This window comes from Zonotrichia albicollis, chromosome 13 (genome assembly GCF_047830755.1).
Source record: "Zonotrichia albicollis isolate bZonAlb1 chromosome 13, bZonAlb1.hap1, whole genome shotgun sequence".
Taxonomy (NCBI): domain Eukaryota; kingdom Metazoa; phylum Chordata; class Aves; order Passeriformes; family Passerellidae; genus Zonotrichia; species Zonotrichia albicollis.
Window position 1 is genome coordinate 4358270 of NC_133831.1, and position 22180 is coordinate 4380449.

Here is a 22180-nt window from a genome sequence, read left to right on the forward strand (position 1 = left end):
GCATCAAGGAGATTATCACTTACTTCAGTCTAACCTGCTTTTAGGTTCTGGTACCTGCCAGCAAGTGTTTCAAAGTGTCAGAGATTTACCAGAGCTGGCTCCAACTTCAGGGAGGAATTTCTCTTCTGCTATTGACTACCTGTAAAGCTGCTCCAGCAGTGCCTCCCTTTTGCTGCCTTATTAAAGGCTCTCAGTTCTGCTTCAGTTCTCTCCACAGCTGAGAGACAAAGGCTGAACTGGGTTTTTTATTGCTTTTCTTTTTTTAAAGAAAGTAAACAAATCAAAGTGAGTATTGTAAGTGGAATTCTTGTCTTAAAAGCAACATCCCAGATCACTATAGGAATCTTTTAGGCCTTCCCAAGGTTCCTAGCTTTGTTTTAAAGGAATTTCTTGGTAAAGAAATTTCAAATTTTGTTTAAGATAATCCCTTACAGGCAGGGATTCTTATTTGAGCAAATCCTACCCTTTGCCTAGGCTGATATTTTTTCAGGGCTTTGAAAAACACAAGGCAAACATTTTAGTTAATATTCACATCACAGCATATGACATGCACTTGCTCCCCTATCTACAGGTTCACTTGTCTGCCCCAGAAGCAGCAGGTACAAGGCATACAAATATGCACAAAGTCATCCCAGACAGACCAGAGTTTTCAGAATCAATCCATTAAAAGTTACTTTTTCTTTCCCTTCTCTAGAGGAAAAAATTTCAGGTGGATAGGCTGAAGAGAGGCATAAAACAAAATCAGAGGATTAGCCTCCAGCTAGAAGAATCCCCCAATCTAAGAAATTTCTGAAAGACTCCCTGAGTTTACAGCCAGTGGTACTTATTCTCAAGGCAAGACTGAGCAGTGACATGGCACAGAAAGCTGTGTGAAAAGGAGATGTGTCCATTAAAGCAGGCAGACTGCTCTGTCTGAAACGGACTGATTTAAATAAGCAAAGGGAAAGAAAAACTGCAAGTTGAGGCATGACCATAATTACATTAGAAAAGTTATAATTTGATTTGGATTAACAGAGAGAAATCCTAAAAGCTCAGAATTAATTGTGAACTACATCTACAATTATTTTCAAGAATACTTGCATGCTTTAAGATATCATTAACTTAAATGAGATTCTATGTTTAAAGGAAGATTTAACCTCACATACTCCCATTAATTCTTGCTAAACGTCCACACTGCACTTTGAAATGTAATGGAAAAGGTTAGCTAGCCATGATTCTTTTGAATGGTGCTTTGCTAAGATCCTCAAATTAAAAGTCTTGTCAGAAAGGCAGTCTGTGAAAATACCAAGAAATGTTCTACAGAAATGCATTAATGTCTCAGTGTGGGGTGATTTGCATCTCTTTGTCACACTTGGGACAAAGTTTGCCCCTGACAAAGCTGGGCTGGTGCTGGATCCTCTCCAGTGTGACCCCAGCTCTGACCTATAATCAGAAATTCACCTCCCTACCTCCCATTTCCTCAGCAAGACGACCCTGCTAAAACGTTGCCAGCCATAAGCAATCAGTGTCAGGTTATTTGCTGATGGAGTTGGCCTAAGCTGAGCCACCTACACTTTCCTAAAAGAGATTTTGGCCTTCCAACACATTTCTACACCTGCAGAGAAGGAGCTGCCTTGTGGCCTGCGTGGGTAATCAGTTCAGGAGAAATAGCTTGGTTAATTTGATTTTTTTTTGTTTTGTTCTGAAACTGCCAACTGGAAATGAGCAGAGAAGTTTTCCACTGAAGCACCTGGGGACATTATTAATACAAGGTTTGCACTGCACTGAGCAAGAGACCCAACCTGCTAATACTGAGCAGTTGGCCATTGATTTAGATTATTAGGAGAACAGCTGGCATGTTTCAGCCAACCAAAGCCCACACGTATTTCAAAAAAGTATTAGCTGTGAAGCATTATGGTTTTTGGACAGTCTCCAGAAACAAATTAAATCTCAAACCAAGTAATCTGCTACTTTTATCTTCCTAAATCCAGACCAAGCTGCTAACAGAGCATTCACTGTCACTGCAAAGATCGTCACCCACTTTTCATGTGGGTTTGCTTGTTTTGGTTTGTTTTTTAAACAGGGTTGTGTGGCTTTTCTCAACAAAACAGACAAGAAACTTTGGGTTTAGATCCTCATTTCCTCCACCCTGGAATCAAAATGCAAGGAAGAGGTTTCACCAACACATATGCCTTTCCCTCTGTTAATCCACAAGAGCTGACTGCACCCCTGAGGGGTTTTGATTCAGCCCTGAAGATGTTTTCCAGAGACTAAACAATTCTTTTACTCTGCTCAGTGTAATGTCCTACCTTTGCAAACACTAGTTTAATTTAATGTATATGCATAAAAATCAAACAATATATTTTTTGACTCCTTCCCCCTCGGGTCCTGGAGGCTTTTGGGAGGGAATTGTCTGACCACCTGGCACTCAACAACTATTCTCTCCTATTTTGTTCTCTTTCAATCATGTGTGAAAGCAGTTAAACAGATGATGTGATATTGTTGTGCTGCAACACCAACCTGCATGTATCTATTCAGAGGCACATTTGAGATATTCTGTATTATTTAGTTATAATTTGTGTTTCCAAAAAACGTTCTCCCTCCAAGGGGGAGGAGTAGGAGTTCAACATCAAACTTCAATTAAAAGGCAATGCATCAGGTATTTAGGTGCAAAAGGATCTTCCTCACCCTGCCTCCACAAGCATGTAGTAAAGTTCCCAACCTCCCACTTTAAAACTTCCACAGCTTTACAACCATTTTGCACAGAGCCCCAGGTATTTCCTGGAACTTTACTTACATGAGTTTGGCTTTCTATAACCATTTAAATAGGAATAGTGTGCTTAAGATGTGTTACTTCAAATCGTGACCAATATTTCTGTCCACATGGAATAAGAGTTCCAGGTGCCTTATCTTAACCATGCACCCAAGTGTCAGATTGAAGCTCTAGTATTCAAATTCTATCCATGCATATGAGCCCATTAAGATATATATTTTAGGATATAGCAAGCACTCCCTTGCTTGGGTAGGAAAGTTGAGATACCTTTCCACTGAACCTGTTCCCTCATGCCAAGGAATGGGAACCAAGTCATTTTTCAACATCTTCTGAAGCACATTCTTAACTCACTGAGTGATTTACGTGAATTGAAAGAAAATTGAAGATGTTTGTACAACTCAAAATGCATTAAAAACTTCTTCATTTTGAAAAGACACAACACTGTTTCAGCAAGAACACACTGAATAGGTGGAAAATCCACAGTTATCTCCCTATTACCCAGAAGCTCAGACAGTTTTCCCTGCAAGAAATTGCTAAGAATAAAATCTTACCTTGCTTGAACATGTTCTTTTGCAAGCTACAACTACCATGCGCAATCCCAATTACCCAAACGCTGCAGTATTCAGCATGAAGAGGTAACAGCCACATCCAAACCCTGTGTCAGGACCTGAAGAGGCTTGGGCAGACCACAGGGGGCTGAATGAGGCTGGCCCTGCTCAGGGTGTGGGGAGAGGGAGGAAGGGGAGATGAACGAAGTGGGTGTGATAACTCCAGGATCTGGATGAGCAGGAGAGGAACAACACCACTTTTGGGAGCATGGAACAGGCACAGGAAGAGGCCATCTGTGCAGGCAACTGGCATGGAATCAGTGGGAAGGGTGGGTGTGATAAATCACAGCTCTCACATGGCATCAGCTCAGAATCAACAGGAAATATTTGGATGTGGGCATGACCAGGGCCATGATCTGTGTGCACACAAGGCTGTAGGAGGAGGAATGGTCTTCTCTGATCTTTCCACAGGCTTTATTTGGTTTGAACAAAGCAAATCTTGTTGGAGGTCACAGCTTTGCCAGACAATTGAAAATCTGCTTTTAAGCATTAACAAGCACACTAAGATATTTCACATCATATGAGTAAGCAATGATTTTGATATGGTTGAATAGAAAAGCTCTTTGTTAAAATCCACAGAACATAAAGTACCCAAATGCAGACAGACAAAACCTTGATCTTGAAGCAGCCCAGGCTCTGAACAGGCAATCTATCACGTAAGAGACACAAGAGGTCAGCCATTAATTAACATCCAAATTAGAGCTTTTCAAGTAAGGGTCAAAACTTCCTCTGTTTTGACATTTAAAGCACTGGCAATGCCTCCCCCAGTTTAGCATGCACAATGCATCACCTCGTGCTTTATGTTAATTGCCTCCATTATTCAAGTGCACTATTTGATTCATTGTCAATTAAAAATACCCCCAAAAGCCAAGCCCGATGTGTGTTAAGTATAAATGTGATTAATGTAACACAATTACATTCCCACGTTTGTTGAGTCTGATTAGGAACTTTCCCTCAGCCCAGCGTGACAGAGCCCTGTCACTGCCAGTGACCTGCCAGCCTTGGCAGGGACAGGCATTTCCTGGCCACAAGTGCTTCTGACAGGTGTAAAACCTGTAATTAAATGCTGTCAATTAGCACTTCATCAAGAATGTGGAAATCTTGATAATCTTCACTATTGGATTGAAAAGATGGCCCTAAGTGTAAAGTTTAAAAAAAGAAAAAGCTATAAGGAAGGAAAAAACAGTGACACAACTGTCTGTAAGAATAATAATTATGTGGATATAATTACTATTTCCAGAAAGTGACTCCATGGATCTTTTCCTACTACATCAAGGGAACATCTGGTTCTGCACACAGAGGAAAAAATTAGGCAGACCAAAAGTAAAAGTGCCGTGGCTTATTTTGTTTATGATTATAGAAAACACAAGTTATAAGGAGATCTGAAGGGGTCTGAGGGGGAAAAAAATAATGACCAAACAGGGACAAAGAAATGGTCAAAGTCTGGAGTTACTACTAAATGAGATGCAAGACCAAATAAATAAATACGAATTAAAAAGCCAGTTCAGCCTGAGCACAATGACAGAAAAACAAATAGTAACTGAATACCACTGAAACTGATAGGAAGGACAAAATGCACACACACGTGGACTTGTCATGGCCAGCTTATAAGCAGGCTTTAATAAAAATTGCTACAAATCACAACAAGAAATAAGAGAAAATTCTGTACCCTCAGTATGGTCTACTCTTCATTTTTCCCATCAGTAAATGTAAAATATAATTAACACTGCCATAGGTAGAAGTAATAAATACAGAAGAACCAGCTACAACCTATATTTAATTACAAGGGAGATGCTAGCAATGAAACGTACAGTAGGTTCTTGTTTAAATTGAAAAAGAAAAAAAAAGAAAAAGACTGTATTATTGCACTTCAGAAAAGAATTAAGGAGCTCCTTGGCTTATTGAGGACTACAAAAACAATCACTGCTATAGGCCTGGTTTACATATTTGCTCTATTAATTTACACAGCCCTGGTAAGCCTCACATTGCAATGCAACTGCTAAATTACACTGCTCTTGGTAATGGGCATAAAAAGATGCAAGAGCATGCAAAGTGTATTCAAACAGACAATTAAAATTATCAATTCTGTTGACAGCTAAAATGAAGGAACTGTGCTGAGGTTTAATGGTGCTGCATGAAGGACACCCTGTTTGTGGGTGATTGAATTAACCAGGACCACGCGTCGACAGCCTGCCTCTGTCCAACACTGCACATTAGGCCAATTTACTGTCTGCTTATTAAAATAATTTAATTCCACAGATTGTTCCCAGGCATTTCTGAGTCTCTTCTTGCTCTCCCCCCCTCCTCTCACTAATGATGGCATCTTAATTATTTGTGCTCATTTTATGCCACCACAAGTGGCTGGGTCACCCCAGAGCAGCCCAGTCAGTTTGGAACCAACCCCTCCTTGGGGTCATCCTGTCCAAATCACCAGGAGATCTGGCCAGACACACTGCAGCCTCAAAGTTCTGAAGCAAAAAAGCATTCAACAAAGTTGTTTGTATTCAATTTGGCTTATCCATATTCATATAGTTTATCATATTGCTTCTTTTAATAGGTCTTCAAACCAGCTTGCTTATTGAATCTATTATATTCTGAGAATTTCAACTTCTAACCACGTAGGAATAATGTGTTTGACAAGCCCAAAATAAGAATTCCAGAGAAAATGAAATTTCATCAAGAAATAAGAAACTTGAAGCCTCTTTTCTAAGCTGAACAACAATCTCACATCTCTGACTAGTACTACTACTCATGATCTAAAGTTCCTGTGAAAAAGCAACTCAGACTAAGCAACATATCAAAATGCTGAGACTAAAAATGTTATCCTAGAGGTTTATTTTAGTACCTCCAAAGGCTGGATGACTTAAGTTTAAGAGATTTATTTCAATAGACTTTGGCAACTAATTCTGACATTTCGTTTTGAGAAGTTAATGCTATTTTAAAGTGAATGTGCACAGATTACACCTTCATCTGAAGTGAAAATACATCAGAGTGTAGCAGGATGGAACCGAGTTGGAAATGTGTACATTTGGTGAGTAATATTGGTTTGCATTTCTTGGTCCCACCAAGCTATGGGATGCATCCCACTGTAGGATTCAAATATTGCACATAGGATATTTCCCATTGCTGGACACCCAGAAGAACTCCTGGTTCAGCACCAGCAGCTAAGCACAACAAAGAAATCATTAGTAATAAATATCACACATAAAAATGCAGGTGTGTTTGGAAGTTATGAAAATGGCAGCACTTAAATCCTTTTTTAAGTCTTTAAAGACATCAGCCACTGGATAAGGCACCACTTTTGTGTGACAGGGCTGAAATCCCAAAGCCCCAGAATGGAATGAGCAATTTGTAACCCTGAAGTATTGGAGTGAAGTGACTCCAGAACTGAAAAACTGTTAAATCTCCTTCAGATTAATGTTTTGAGCGTACAGTGTCAGATTGGGTTTTATAATGTGATACCTGCTCTATGGAAATATACTGACTATTCCAGTTGTGTGACACTTTGCTACCATTGATGATCCCAAACTTCTTCCAGCCTTTGAATTTCATGTCAAGACTTGGACTTGTATCAGCTATGAGTGCTTTCAAAATATTAACTTTTAAATCTCAGTTGCAGAGATAATTCTATAGAGATGTTGATGTGCAAGCCCTGATTTCAGGCTCATAGGTAAGACTATAAAAGAAATTCAGAGTAAATTTAATTTTTAAGAAATGGCTGATTCTAGGTTTCCACAATATTCACATAGCCCTAAATGATTATATATTGTGTTTTGCCATTTCTAATATATGAAACAAAGTCAAGCCTGTAGAGACATAGGATTAATACAGGGGAACTCAGACTGAATCATGACAATATCCAAAATCTTAGGTACAAAACAAAAAAAACTTTCTGATAAATGGCAGGAATGAAATGAATCCATAAACAATTCTGATTTTTGCACAATAGTAATATAAGAAAACAACATACGGTTCAGAATCAGCTGGTCCTCTCTGAATTTAAATGGCTTTTCTATATAAAAAATCTTCTGCTGGAATCCAGGGACACATTCTAAATCTTCTGCACATGCAAGCAGCAGAACCTGAGGGAAAAAAAAAAAAAACAGAAATAGACTTTTAACATCCACTCCTTCATCCATCATGTTGGCTTCTGGGAACCATAGCGGGTTTAGGCTCAGTGCTCATAAAGCAAAACATCGGGGTCCATACTCATAAAACAAAATATCCATCACATCACACTTCCCCTTCAAATCTTGCTAAAAAAGTTTTATGTAAGGTTTTTGCTTTTATATATATATGGGCAGGCATTGAAATTACAAAATAGTAGCTTTCAAGGTGAATTTCAGTTCAGAATATCAATAAAGATTGTTACTGGTCCATAAAAACATAGGATGTAATATTGCTCCTAAAAATCACATTTATTTAGGCCTAGTTGAATACAGCTGGACCTAAATATATGCTGACATTAAGCATAAGCAAATGAATTTGAAAAAGTGATAAATTAAGAGCTGCAAATCTGTCTCAAAGTTGATCACCAAGTTGCAGAAGAAATTCTGTATTCATGGGTAAAGTCTCACGTACAGAAGTTTCATTTCTAGAATAAATTCTATGCTAGCAAGTATAAACTATTTCTTTTCTTTCTCTCCAAGCCACAGTTTGCCCATTTTCCCTACAATCAAAAGCTTGTTTACACCAAGGGAGGACTGAAAAAGAAAAGTGTGCATCATAGAGGAGGTGGATCTGAAGGCTCCAGCTGAATACAGTCTGTGTCACTGTCAGAACATGGTCACCCAAGCTCTGTGTCACCACAGGAACATCAAGGGAGGAAGCTTACAAGCAAAATAAAATTGCTTGGGAATAGGTACAATTCTAATCTCAGACTCTGAAGCATTTTATCTCTGAATAGAGAAAAAACCTGAAGGGCTATTTTTCTTGGCAGCTCTTAAATGAGAGCATGGAAGTAAGAATGGTCAAGAAAGAAGCAGCTAGCAAAAAGAAATTACTAAAAAGTTTAAAAGGCTAAAGAGAGAGGCAAAAGGAGGCAAGGTTAAAAGCAGGAAAAGCCAAATCATATTTTCCAACCCATATGTGTGTAAGTGCATTTTCAGAAGTACTTTCTGCTTTAGAACACCTAAAGGTGTTTTACAAAGCCTGACTTTCAGGTGGTGCACTGACCACTCTGATCTCAAAATTGTTATGGGCAATCTGCTGCTTGTCAGGCAGCCCCAGCACAATCAGCGAGAGAGGGCACGTGTGCCAACCAAGAATAAAACAAACACAGGGGTTTCTGAAAGGCATTTACTCCTAAATTCAAGTGGCTCTGCACAATGGGTCTATTTACTGAAGACATCCTCAACACAAAATTACAGTTTTGGAAATAAAGTTCTTCAGGGTTAAAGTGAAGACAATTTCTCCCTAATACCACACCAGCCAACACTGAGGGTTCTTTTCTCCTTCACCAGCTCAGGTGACAACAGCACTCTCACTTCTCCCAAAGCCCCAGCAGCTTCTCTCAGTCCCACCTCCACTCCTTTACCATCCCCGCCTGCTGATCCTGATCCTAAAGAGATGCCCTGCAATAATTTAACAGCTGCACATTTCCCTGCTCCCCACCACTCACAATCCATTTGCTAAATCACAGTGATACACGATCTGCTCTCTCCCTTCTTGCATTTCCCACTCATTTAAAGTCCAGTGTGATCCCATTTACAAAGTCCAAAGGCACCTGGTCTGCATTAGCTGTTCTTACGGAACCAACTGCTGGATCATTTGTTTCATGTCAGGCCGTTGCTATAAAAGCTTGGCCAGAAGTGCCAGCAGACTGCAAGGAGCAGCCAGAATATTTCATGTTAATTAATCTGGTGGAAGGCAAACACAACAGATGGACATCCTTGCCTTCCATCCTGTCCTGCTCCACAATGGTCCCTTGGAAGGATTAACCAAGAAAGAAGAGAAAGTTTTAAAGTAACACACCAAGAAAAGTGCAACACACTTGACTCTAATAATTTCAGTATCATCACACTAGTCTTGCTTTTCTTAAAAAGGTTTAAAACCACAGCCCCCAATCCCTCATTCTCTTAATGACATTGATATTTTGATTTTATTGGAGATTTTGGTCGAGAATTGGATGTGTCCCCTTCAAGTCTTCCAGCAGGAGATATCTGCAAATGTGCGCTGGGGTATTCAGAGCCTGCCCTGAAAATTGTGCATAAAGCTTGATTACTGATTGTTAAAAATCCTGCCTTATATGCATTTCAATGGGCATATGCACAGGAAGAAAGGCACACATGCATCTTCTGCACTCATTTTCTGTGTGCACAGGTGCAGGTTTAAAGTACCTGTCTTTCTGACTCAGTGTTCCTGGATGAATATGCATTAAAATGCAATCACAGCAGGAGAAAACCTCTTCCCATCTCAAGATGCAAGCAAAGTTATATAATGAGTCCCCACCAGAAAAACAGTCCAAGCCATATATCCTGAAATTTATCTACAAACAGCTCTTCTCCTAAAGGATTAACACAGCAAGTGAGAGGCAAATCATGTTCTGATCTCCCAGCAACTCAAACCTTAAAGCTGGAACTCTTGTCTTACGGAGCTATAAATAAAAAGCCTCTTTGGACATCATCTATAGCAGTACTTAGAGATGGGAATATGTCAGCTTTATCAGATTTGTGACAGTCTAAGTTGACATTGAAATCTGGGCAATCTAAATGGGTCATGAGTTAACTTCTGTAAGCCTGGTACAGAAGGCTCACATAATAGAGATGCAGCAAATAGAAAATGACCTTTACTCCCTTTGAAATAATTACAAGACTAAAGCTTGGCCTTGCTGTGAAATGGAACATTTTATTCCACTTGTGCAATTCCAGGCACTTTCTTCTTCTCTACATGTCAGACAAAATGTTAAATCTGTCATCACATGGACAGTTTTTAATTAATTGTATTTAAAAAAGAAAATTATTCTTTTAATTTATTTTGCTATGAAGAAACTTCTGTTGAACTAAATGTCTAGCTCATTAAAATAATTTCTGTAAAGGTTCTTCACATTGGTGACAGCAGTCTTTAAAAATATCTTAAAAAATTAAGTCAGGCAGATATATGTGTAAGGCAAAGAGGCTTGTTCAAAGAAGAATATATTCTGAATTTAAACACCATGTAGATTCATATTTTTGGATATAATAAAAAGTTCTATGGATCTAGCTGCCTATATGAAGACTTCAGCTAAACACAGTGTAAATAACATTTAGATGTCATATGTAGAACTGTGAATAAACAAATATCATTCACCCAGCTAGTCAAGTGCTGGGCAATTAGTACAAAAGGATCCTTCACCTGCTCCCAAGAAAAAAAGACAAAATTCTTGAACAAAAATGACACTTATGCAGCAAATAATTTCCTCATGAAAATCTCTAAAAGGGTAGAAGTCTGAAAAGCAGAGTTGTGACTACTCAGACCTACAGATTCTATGTTCATCAACAAGCAAAATCAAAGTTCCTCATAACCTCATGCTTTTCAGAAATGCACAGAGCCCAGACTCAGTTTTAATATTATGACAATTTTTCTTTCAGAATTTATTGCCAGTTGGTGTAATGAAATGTCATAGTTCAGATAACTCCTGTGCTAGTTGGGCCACTGTGCTGGAACTGTACTCCAGGTGAGATATCAAGCCTAAGAAACACCTTTTTTTTTTAGTTAATAAACCAGCACGCACATGCTGGTGACCTTTACTGACCTCCACATTTGCACTGGAAGCCGCTCACACAGAATATGGTTGGAAAGCAAAAAAAAGAGAGCAATTTAATACTGTACTGCAGAGGAAATGAATAAACTCCCTGATGCTGGAGCACCTTTGGGTATCACAGCACCTCAGAATAACAGGGTCCTTCTACCTCCTCTTCTGGTGACTGAAAGTCATCTCAGAAAGGTCTTTCTAAAGAATTTCAGGTTCTTTATGTTCTTTTCAACTTGCACAGTTTCAGTTTGGCCACATGCTCGCTCTGCAAATGAATTTTCTCACCTTTTGCTGGGTACACCCTCATATCTTCATTAGCCCTACCTTGAGGAGATCACCTAGCGCACAAACACAAACTGCAGAATATTAATTGCATTTCACACAAATTCTTATGGTGTGAAATTCATCCTTGTGTAAGGCTTTACTTAATTAGAAACGTAAGTGGTGCAGACACCTGTGAAAGCCATCTGCCCAGACAGGAATCCTGCACACAGTAAAGGCAAACAAATCTCTTTCCAGAGGAAAATATTCCATAGGGCCACATTCTACCTTTGACTTCAGGAGAGTAATCTGAAATAAAAACAAATCAACATAGAGCACAAGAAGGAGGAGCTAAAATTCAAATCATGCTCATTTTTACTAAGAGCAATAATTTCAAGAGTTCAAACATTGTGAATTTTCACTTCCTGAGAAAAGAGTTTTAGTTCTGGTTGTTTTGTTTGGCATTTCTGGTAGTGTTGGGGTTTTTTTTATGTGTTGAATTATGGTTTGGGGGCTTCTTTTTTATTTGACTCATTTACTTGGAAGTGGGTATTGAAAATTTATGCTTCTGAGCTTTTCTGTGGAAACATGAGAAACAGAAATTTGCTTTTTGCATATGAAAACTTCAGATTTTCATAAGAAACATGGTATTCCTTAGAGCTGAGAACGAAGAGAAAAAAGTAATCAGAATAATGAGAACTGCCAACACTGAATTAAATCGCTCATGACAAAATATTTTTATCATGCAGATTGAGATTTTTGAATCTTAAAACCTTTTCCATGTTCAGGTGCTGCAGCACCAGACCCACGAAAATGGATAATGAGGAGGCCATGAGAGAAGGAAACAAGTGATAAACAGCACACAGTCAGGGGGAGATGATGAAATTTGAATTCTTCTCTCAGATTTAAATGAGGGAGTTATTCAAATGAAATTAACAGAGGGATACTTAAAATAAAGAGAGTGCAGTTCTAAGTAAGGTTCTGATTCTGCATTACACAGACTCCAATTAGAGTGTCAGCAGGTCCTAAGGCAATTATTTCATCAAATCACACACACAGACTGGACATGAAGTTCTCTGTGTCTTCTGTGTTTTTTTAATATCAACTAGAACAAAAAAAAAAAAAAGAATAAATTATCCTCTGATTGGCATAATTAACAAAGGCATTTTAACTTTACAGAAAGGTATGTTGAATATCTCTGAATGTGACTAAATTAATTAAATGCAGTTCTTTCAAATTAATTTGATTTCGAGAATATTATTATTTGGGGCATTTTTAAATGCAATATTTTCATTTTGGGAGGAAGTTTTCACTGTTTCAGGCTTTAAAAGCTCTTCTATCAGGAAAGAAGTTAAAAAAAAGAAGACTGTTCCCTATCTCTACAGCTCTACCTCTATATCTGATAGAGAGCTCCAGTCATTTTTGTAAGAAATGCTATTAAGATTTGGCACTAAGATTCTTCAAGGATGATAAATATCCTCTTAAAGGGCCTACCTATCCATTTACTGCACAGCTCTGTCCTAAAAGGGAAAGTCACACTTGGAGTACTGAAGAGTGGGCTATGAAAATGCAAATTAGAATGACTTTATTGGCTTAAATGAATTCAGTTCTCCTGTCGCTGAAGCTGTGTGACTGCGGTAGGCATCCATTAACTGGAAACAAAATGTGACAAACTCTTTTGTGAAACTATCTACCACAGGAGCTTCCCTTTTATTGGCACTTTCCTTACGTACCTATGTTTATTATGAGGATTTTATTGCATATTCAGTAAAAGGTGTGCATCTCTCTTGGCACTGGGAATCTCATTAAGTTGTTCAAGGAGTGATTTGCCAGTGGTGGTGTCAGAACAGGGAGTATCAAACAGCCACTCGCCTTCTGAAGTTGAGGAGCTCTGCAAGAGGCTCCATCATTTTCTTCAGAAATGATTTATTCATTTATTATTGCTCCCAGGGGCTGCTCAGAGATCAAAGTGACCACAGAGCCCAAACTGTGCAGGGTGAAGAAGGATAATACAGGCAGTGCCTGCAAAGTACAGGAGCACCTGGACAGCACCCTCATTTCAAGGCAGAGTTGGGCCAATCCTCTCTCCCCAATGACTTTTCCTGCTCTCCCATTCCCATCTGCTCCCTGAGCCCAGACACCACAAAGTTCTGTGAATCTTGTGTCCACAGGATGATGTGGCTGAGAAAAACAGGGTCTGGTGTGAGACCCCCACAGTCTGCACCCCAATCTGGGGCAGCTGACATGAAACTGCACCCTAAAATAAGATTTTAAATTAATTCTTACTAATATATTTTCCATACTTCAGAACTTGAGCTAGCTTAGATTTCCCTTGACTTTAGAGCACAGGAAAAACTTGGGAAGTCCAAGGAAGCCTTGGAGATGTTCCAAACCCATCTGGACACATTCCTGCGTCACCTGAATCAGATAACTCCTCTAGGCAGGAAGGCTGATCTGGATAATCTCCAGAAGTCCCTTTCAACCCCAACAATCCTGTGATTCTGTGAAAGCCTCACACAGGAACCACCTCTGGTGTCACAAGCAGGCACAGTGATCTGCTGGCCAGACCACTTGATCCCAATCAGAAATAATTCCTACATTTCACAATTCCTGACCCTTATTCTGATGGTCATTTCATATCTTCCAGAGTAAATTTGTTCACAGTCAATTTATAGCCATTTATTCCTGCACAAGTCTTGTCTCATAACTAAATTAACCTTTGTCCCCTCTAAATCTTCCATTTATTGAGCTAGACAAACCAAACTCCTTCCATCTCCTTCTATCTGGATACATCCCTGTGACCATCTCAGTAATATTTCTTTGTGCCTCCTTAAGCTCCACCTGTGCAAAACACGTAAAGAATTCCAGATAAATCTTCTCCACAGTCTGGATATTTCCTTAAGCCCAAAACTTGTTGCCTAATGCTTCCTAAAATTCCTTTTGAAGTCTTGTCATGCTGGTGGCTCACAGTCATTCTAAAATTAACCAGCACACAAAGAGCTGTGAAATTTGACATCAGTGGAGGAGTGACCACCATTTACCTTCAACAATGTTAAGCAGCTTCTGCAAACAGAGCCAGGATTAATCTTTATGAAATATAAACACAGATGCAAACCCTCATGCATTGTTCAATCCATGCCCTTTCTGACCAGGTGGGGACCAGCTCTGCCCATGGCCAGCAGAGATCTTCCAGCCCCTTCCCTCTCCATACAGATTCCTAGCTGAAGTTCAGGATCTGCCCACGGATCCAACAGAGCTCCCAGCTCAGAATTATCTGTACCCACAAGTGCAGAACAGAGTGCAGAATCAACTCCCACTTTCGGCCATGCTGATGTATCTGATCATTGTTCAGATTTTGTAATCCAGGGAATGCCTCTCATCCCGCTTCATTAAGTATTTTGATGATTAATAACAGACCAAGAGCAGTTACTTGTGCACAAAATAAGTAATATTTTAAATTACTCAAGTATTTAACAAGAAAATAACTACCCATCATGATTAATAGCACCATTTAACACACTAGACTCGAGCAAAAGGACAGGTTGGGCTCCAAGGTTATTTTTTGTTTATTTTTAGGCATTATGAAAGAAGTAATCATGTTTTGTTGAAACCCATACGCCGCTGGAATGAGATTACAGCTGGTTAGCCTATTTAGAGAAGCTGCATAATAAATTCATTTTACAGGGTACAGAGTAATGCAAATGAGCCATTCCTGTACCAGTGAAAGGGGCATAAAGAAGAAACATTGAAAGTCAGAGTTCTGGGCTGGTTGTACTGCAAGGTGTGGAATTGCTGAAACCTGAACTGCCTTACAACAATAACCTTTGTGAAGATCTGCTCACACCAAACATTTTAGTTATTTATTGCCTCAGGAAATAAACAGGCTGATCCTCTTTTCCTGCAGTAATGACTTCATGAAGCATTTAGATGAATGAAAATATGGATCTCTGGTTTTCTAAAAAGGAAATAAATTAAAAATTGTTTAAACTTATTTAAAACCCTTCACATGGAGTTGCATGGGGCAAAGTCATTATTCCACACAGGAAAACACTGATGTGGCAAAAGCTGTAAAAGAAAAAATTAAAATCATATTTCTTAGAGCAGATAGTGGGTTTTGGATAGGATGGCTGGAAACTCTAAGGAACATGATACATGTTTAATTTCCCAGCAGTGTGATAGTTATCAAAAAGAAAAACCAACCTTCCACCTATTATTTTCCTCATATTCCACAAAGTTAGAGTCTAAAGCAATTATTACTGCAGCACAAACTGAACTCAGTGTAACACTGAACATCTGTCTTTTGCACTGCTAAGCTAAAACTGAAAATGAGCTTGCTGAAAACAATCTTTGAAAGTATAACATGGATTTAAGGATTAAACACAAACACACTTCTATCACCTTCAAACATTACAAAAACAGAAACAACCCCCCAGAACTCATAAAAGTATAAGGACAAGTGAAAATATCTGGTTTTCAACTTCAAAAAAAGATTTGCTGAACATTTTCTGACCTTCTCCTGAACACTCACAAATGAAAGATTTTTTAAAAATTAATACTTTCAAGTAAAATCCCTTGATTCTAGCAAGGTTATTGGAGAAAAAACAAGTCTAACATCCAAAGACTCTTAATAAAAACTGAGAAATTTCTACAAGGAGCCCAACACAAACATCTCTGCCAGTTTTGACAAGATTTGGACATCAACAGGAAGAGGACCATCTATTCTATAAGACAAGCTATAGAAAACTTTTTCATGAAGGTATCTGCATATCACATGGTTGCCTTTTCTTTACAGCAAATAATACAGAGCAATAATAGTATGATAGTATTAGAATAAATAGATTGGCTTCCTATGGGTTTCTATTTAAAAACCAAGCTCAGAGGTGAACTCTTAGTAAGGACAGGGCTGTAAATCACCTTAATCTTTTGTAGTGGGTCAAGACATTCTCGATCTTCTCATCTGTTTCTCATTTGCACAAAAATCATGTGAGCTTAGCTAAGTCTTCTTCAGTGCTGGTTTTTAAGTGATTTTACTTTCTTTTCCTGAAGAGCAGTAACTGTACAGTAGTAGTAGTACAGTAGTAACCATACATGGATTTAATTCATTTTGACCAAAGTTCTTGCATCACTTCTCATTTTATAAGCCCAGACCTTATGTATTTACCTACAACAGGGAGTAATTCTCAAGCTCATGGAGTCATCTTGAAATAAATATAAAAGGATTTAAAAAAAAAAACCCACAATGTATTTTTGGCTATGTCAGTTGCTTATTGAAAAGTGCTTTTAATGAATTGCAAGAACACAGTCAAAAAATTAAAAACAACTTGTACTAACTCTTCTGAGTGAAAACAACCCCCAGGGGAAAGACAGCAAGTACTTCAGTATTTTTGAGCTCATCACAATCAAGCAAAATGTCTAAAACTTACAGGCTCCCTCGTGTTAACAGTGACATTACATCAGGAATGACCTTTCCAAAGAAATAAAACCCATTAATGCTAGGAACAGATAACTATTAAAGATCAACACTTAGTAGCCAAAGCGGGGGGGGGGTGAAATTTCAGTCTGGTAAGTTAATTAGAACATAAATAATGTGAAACCAAGACCCTGGTCTATAACCCTCTCTCTTATAATTGCTTGCAATTTAAAAGCTGGATGAAATCTTTTATGCAAAAGATACAACTACTGACCTCACGTGTATTAGGTAGTCAAAGAAAACCCTGACACGCTGAGAATGAGATCTCAGGAGTATTGCAGAAAGCCTCAGTAACACCCTGTTAAATACTTATTTCTTATTTCTTTACAGAAGAACTTTTTTTTAGCTATCAAGGAATGGTGTTTCTGGGAAATGTTGGATGTTAATTGCTAAAAATATCAAGGGGTTGCTTTTTAGGGGTTTTTTTGTTTATTGTAGAAACAATAATCATAGAAAATGATCTTTACCCATGAGAACAACGTTTTCCTCAGGTGGAGGAACAGCTGCCAGTCTTGGGGCACAAGAACAGATTTTGTATCCCACAAATTCCACCAAGGAACCTCCACAATAAACTATCATTTGCTTTTGGAAGCCATTGTTTAAATCAAGTCCAGTGGTCAGGAAGCCACTGCAGCTTCCCCACTAAACCTTGTGGATGGCACTTTCAGTACTTTTAATTGTTTTATAATTATCTGTATTTACCAGAAATATCAGCTGCTCCACGTGATATCCAACAGGCAGCAGATACAAACAATAAGAATTAAACACATGAGAAGTTGGGAAAAATGTAAATTTCTGCCCTGGATCCTGCTTTAATAACAATAGTACTGAGAACTCCTACAGCAGGATATGTGACATTCAGTTGTGGAATGTCCCATCATCACTACATGGAACAGAGGCTAATGCGATATTTTGCAAGTTTATAAAATCAGATTGTTTGGTTCATCTTGACAAAGTTAAACTCTTTGGGTTGTACCTAAAAATAGGGAAATTTAAAGAAAAAATTTGAGTATCCAATTATTTCAAGCCCTTTTCCTTGTATATAGCAATTTAAATTTACTGGAGCACTTCAATCATTTTTTCTTGTATGTGCTTCAGCCTGAAAGTGATTGGGGTTCTGTGCTTGCACAGTATAAAGCAATTTAAAATTATTCATCTGCTTCAATTTTTATAGGTACTTTTATTTGAAAATGATTGGGGTGCTGATCATGCTCAGCATTGAACAATTTTAAATTATTTAAATGCCTTTTTTAAATCAATGCCTAATGTTTAGGCCTGAATTCTAGGAGGCTATAGCACATTATCAGGCAGTTTAAATTATACAAGAATATTATATTTTGCACAATCTTTCATCTCCTAAATAAGAATCAGTTTCCAAGGTGAAAGCATAAAGCATTACACTTCAAAATAAATCAGCATTATGCAAAACCAGAAACCTAATTTTTTCTTTTTTAAATATTGTAAGAGACCCTTTTTCCATAATCAAATTCCTGTGCCTTCCTACATCCTATGAAGTAGGAACATTTCAGCAGCTACATATATTCCTACTTCCCTAAACTGATATAAACAATTTCAGAGGAGGAGAACAAAGTTTCAATGAAGTCTGAGTCCCTGAAAAAATGAGAAGGATTTATTCCCTCAACATTTGTCTTATCAGACATTTTATCAATCAAGTTTTCAAGTCCTCTATTGTAAATATACAGAAGTTCAAGCACTTTCAGTGCTAAGTATGTCAAAATTCAGATTAGACTTCAAGGATATCATTCCCCATTTAACAGGACTGATGCACAAAAATCTGTTTTGGGTTTTAATTGATAAATTATTGTTATGAATAGTAAAGAATACACTTTGATTTTAAGCATTTTTTTTTTACAAAAGGAGAGGAAATGGAGATGTGAGGTTTGCAAATGGTGCTGGACATGTACAAATGGAGAGATTTGAACTGCAGGTGCCAGGCCACATTTTTTAGTGAATCCTCCACGTTTTTCATGCCTGCTCTCCATCAATGCTGTGCCAAAGTGCTCACATTTCTACAAAAATCCAGTCCAAAAAGTTTGTACTTCCCACCAAGATATTCAACAAATATCCATGTGGACTACACCTCCACTTTAAAATGGGATATCCTGGAAATAAAAACTTATTGACTAACTTCCTCCAGGGTCTTATCTCTATATTTCACCTTTTGCTTTTCAACACAAATGACACAGAAGGAATAGGACAATTTCTCACCAAGAAAAACAATCCCATGTTCCTCTGCACGTTTGAAAAGATAGGAGCTAGCCCTCAAAGGTATTGGCATGCCTTACTAATCACAAGCTTTTAATTCAGCCTCTCCAATTTCAATTAGTGAGTAAACACTGACATCCTCAATTGCACTACACAGAGCTCCCCTTTATCCAGTTAATCATGTTCACTGCAGCTATTCCCCAGGCCGAGGTTTCAGAGTTCCCAGATTCTGTAAATCCTCAGCATTACATCTTTTGATTCAGGAACAAAAATACTGACACATCTTATCGTTTAAAAACACGTGTCCTGGCTCAGGAAGGAGAGTGTTCTCCTCTCTCCCAATTGTCAGCTGCCACACTCCCATCTACAGAATTAAGTTGCGAAGCATCACTAAACTCATCTGGAATATTTTGCTTAAGCTAAACCTCATATTATAGTAATTAAAGTAGCTGTGAGAAACCGTAATTAGACTAAGTGTCCAACAAATATTAATCAGTAAAGTAATATTCTATTATTAAGAAGAAGCTATTCGCTGTAGGAGTTTCTCTTGTGAGAAACTAGATTAGGAACTGAGCCAAAATCAAACCAGAAGGCAGAGCAAATTGGGTCATTTGGAGCCTCATTTTAATGTATAAATGTTTTCACCTATATTTCACTCATTTGTAGTGGCATTTCAGTGCAGAAGGCATAAGCAGGCTCCAGGTTCCACTCCTGGACCTGTTGGTTATTCCCAATGCTCCCAGTCACTGTGACCAGGATTTCCCTTCCTCAGTTCTAATCCATGCCAAGAGACAAACTCAGGCCACACCACAGGAAAACCATTTAACCTCCCCATGTTCCCCCATCTGTAAATGAAAATAATGCAATTAACACACAAAGCAGGGAGGCTCTGTGATTTGCCTCAGTAAACTAATAAAACTTAAATAAAGAGACACTTTCTGTAGAGGGCAGAAGGAAGAAATATCTACAAAATGTAAGAATTAAAAAGCTGAAACTCCAAATTATTTTCTTTTTTAATTAGGCTAAGTAGGTGTATTTATAGCTATATATTTAGGGCAAACATACAAGTGTTGTGTCCTTTTCAGCACCATGGAAAATTATAACAAGCTTTCAGTTCTGTGATTTCCAGCACTGGTAGAAAGTTGTTTATTACTGAAGAAGCAACAATAGAACAAAGCACACCACCCGTGGCTTCCAGAAGGCTCACATTTTCTAAATGGTGAACTGCAACCCATCAATTAAAACCCATTCTCTAAGTTCACACATCCTACAATGTTGTCTTTTCCCTTTTGCACTCATTAGTGCCTTAACAACAGCAAAGGCTTTATTAGCAACTAACAAAAAAATCAGGTTTAATACACAAGACTGAAGAATAAAGCCCTTGAAAGATGTTTATGCTGTGACAGTGGCTTTCAAATCCACACAGGAGATAATTTTACAATTCTAATTCAAAGTAGAGATCTGCATTGTAAGAGACAAAGGAAATTTTGAAAAGCAAAGCCAAAGTGCAAATGAGAAAATCATCTTAACCTCTGCTAACAGTTAAATTACAATCCCTTATTGCATCCATTGGCCACAGAAATAAATACCAAGTAGCAAAAGGAGCAAACATTATATGGAGCAGATGGAGAATGGGAAATTTTTTGATCAGATGTCTGGGAAACCACTCATTTTTTACTCTCCATTTTAAAAAAAGAGTCAGATCCAGAAAAGTAAACACAATGGATGGGGTAATAGGTATCCACTGGAGTTCCTGAAAAGCAAGAGTTTGCTGCTATAATTTATTCTCATGTAGTGAGATAAGAAGGCACTTGCAGGTAGGCTCTGGTTTTTTCTAATCAACTGATAAAAAACTAGGCAAAAAACTCAGTGAAAATCAATTAGCCCAAGGGGGAAGAACCACAACAGAGATGACCTGAAGGAGAAATGAGGGCGAGGACATGGAAAAATTGTCCTGTTTGCTCTGAAAGTGTTCTGTGGTTCTGCATTCAGCCCGCACCAGCTCACACGCTTCTCAGACTGTGCTTTTCTATCCTATGTAAGGGCTCCAGTGTTTCTTGGCATCCAATTTGTTTCACTAACATAGTTCATATTGTTTCCATGCTTACCAAGAACTGTTAAAAGCAGGCATGGAAGAAGAAATAATTGCTCTTTTTTCATAGCTTGCTCTAGCCAGCTTAGAGGATGGAGAATTCCATCAAGCAGCAAGGGCAAAATCCATCCTAACCCCTAAGGAAAGTCTCATGTGTGACAGAGCCAGAATCCCATCCCATTTATTTTTATTTAATCTCCATGCCTTTTCACTTAGCAATTTTCTTTTTGTCATTAGCTACCCGTCTGTCCTAGATTTGGGTTCTCTCTTTTTTTGCCTTTCATTTCTGCTTCCTTATCCTCCATCCCAGAGGCTGCCAGGATTATGGGACTGCTGGAAGGGGCTGGTGTCCCTGAATTCCCTCCACAGCCATGGCAGACAGGAGCATCCATCTCACTCCTAGGAGTGTCCAGGTGCCAGCCCTAAAGATGCAGGTGGGCTGTGTGCTCCCAGGCAGAGTTTTCAGGAAATTTTTCATCCCCTTGCACACACAATCATATTTAATTCCAGTTTCCCCTGGAAATTGCACTGCAGCTGCCAGACCAGACCAGCACACTTTATAACCTTCACCTCCACAAGAATATAACTCCTGCTGAAGCACACTAAACACAGTAAGAGCTAGAAATTATTAGCTTGGTTAACTCATTAATAGCCACTGAGTTCTAAGCTGAAAGGATGCAAGAAATCATTGTGTGAGTAGGGCTGTGCTCAGTTGAGATATCAACGGGAAGTTTTGTCAGGGAGAAGATTTCTACTGAATAATTGATATGCACCTTTCTGCCTATGAAAGCTCAGGGAACAAACAAAGTCCATGTCTTTGAGGTAGGTCACTATCAGAGCACTGCAGTGGGAGACTGGAAGACCATCTGAGATGAGCAAACAGTAAATGGGGGAACAGAAATCACATTAAACTGTTTTTTCCCCTGGGATCCAAGCATGAACAAAAATAGGACTTCACAAAGAATAAATTAAACCAAACTTTTCCATTCTGTTAATATTAATCATATTTGTTGTCATCTGTTGGGCATAACTTAAAGCA

At 38.5% G+C, this 22180-nt stretch overlaps 1 protein-coding gene across 2 annotated transcripts in view; it reads right to left on the reverse strand.

Annotated features, from left to right (window-relative positions):
• Nucleotides 1-22180, reverse strand: part of CDH13 (cadherin 13) — a 444090-nt gene that overhangs the window by 349617 nt on the left and 72293 nt on the right. For both annotated transcript variants that reach the window (XM_074550802.1, XM_074550801.1), the window contains exon 2: nt 7331-7442. In XM_074550802.1, the coding sequence (XP_074406903.1) occupies nt 7331-7442 (112 nt within the window). The remainder of the gene's footprint in view (nt 1-7330; nt 7443-22180) is intronic.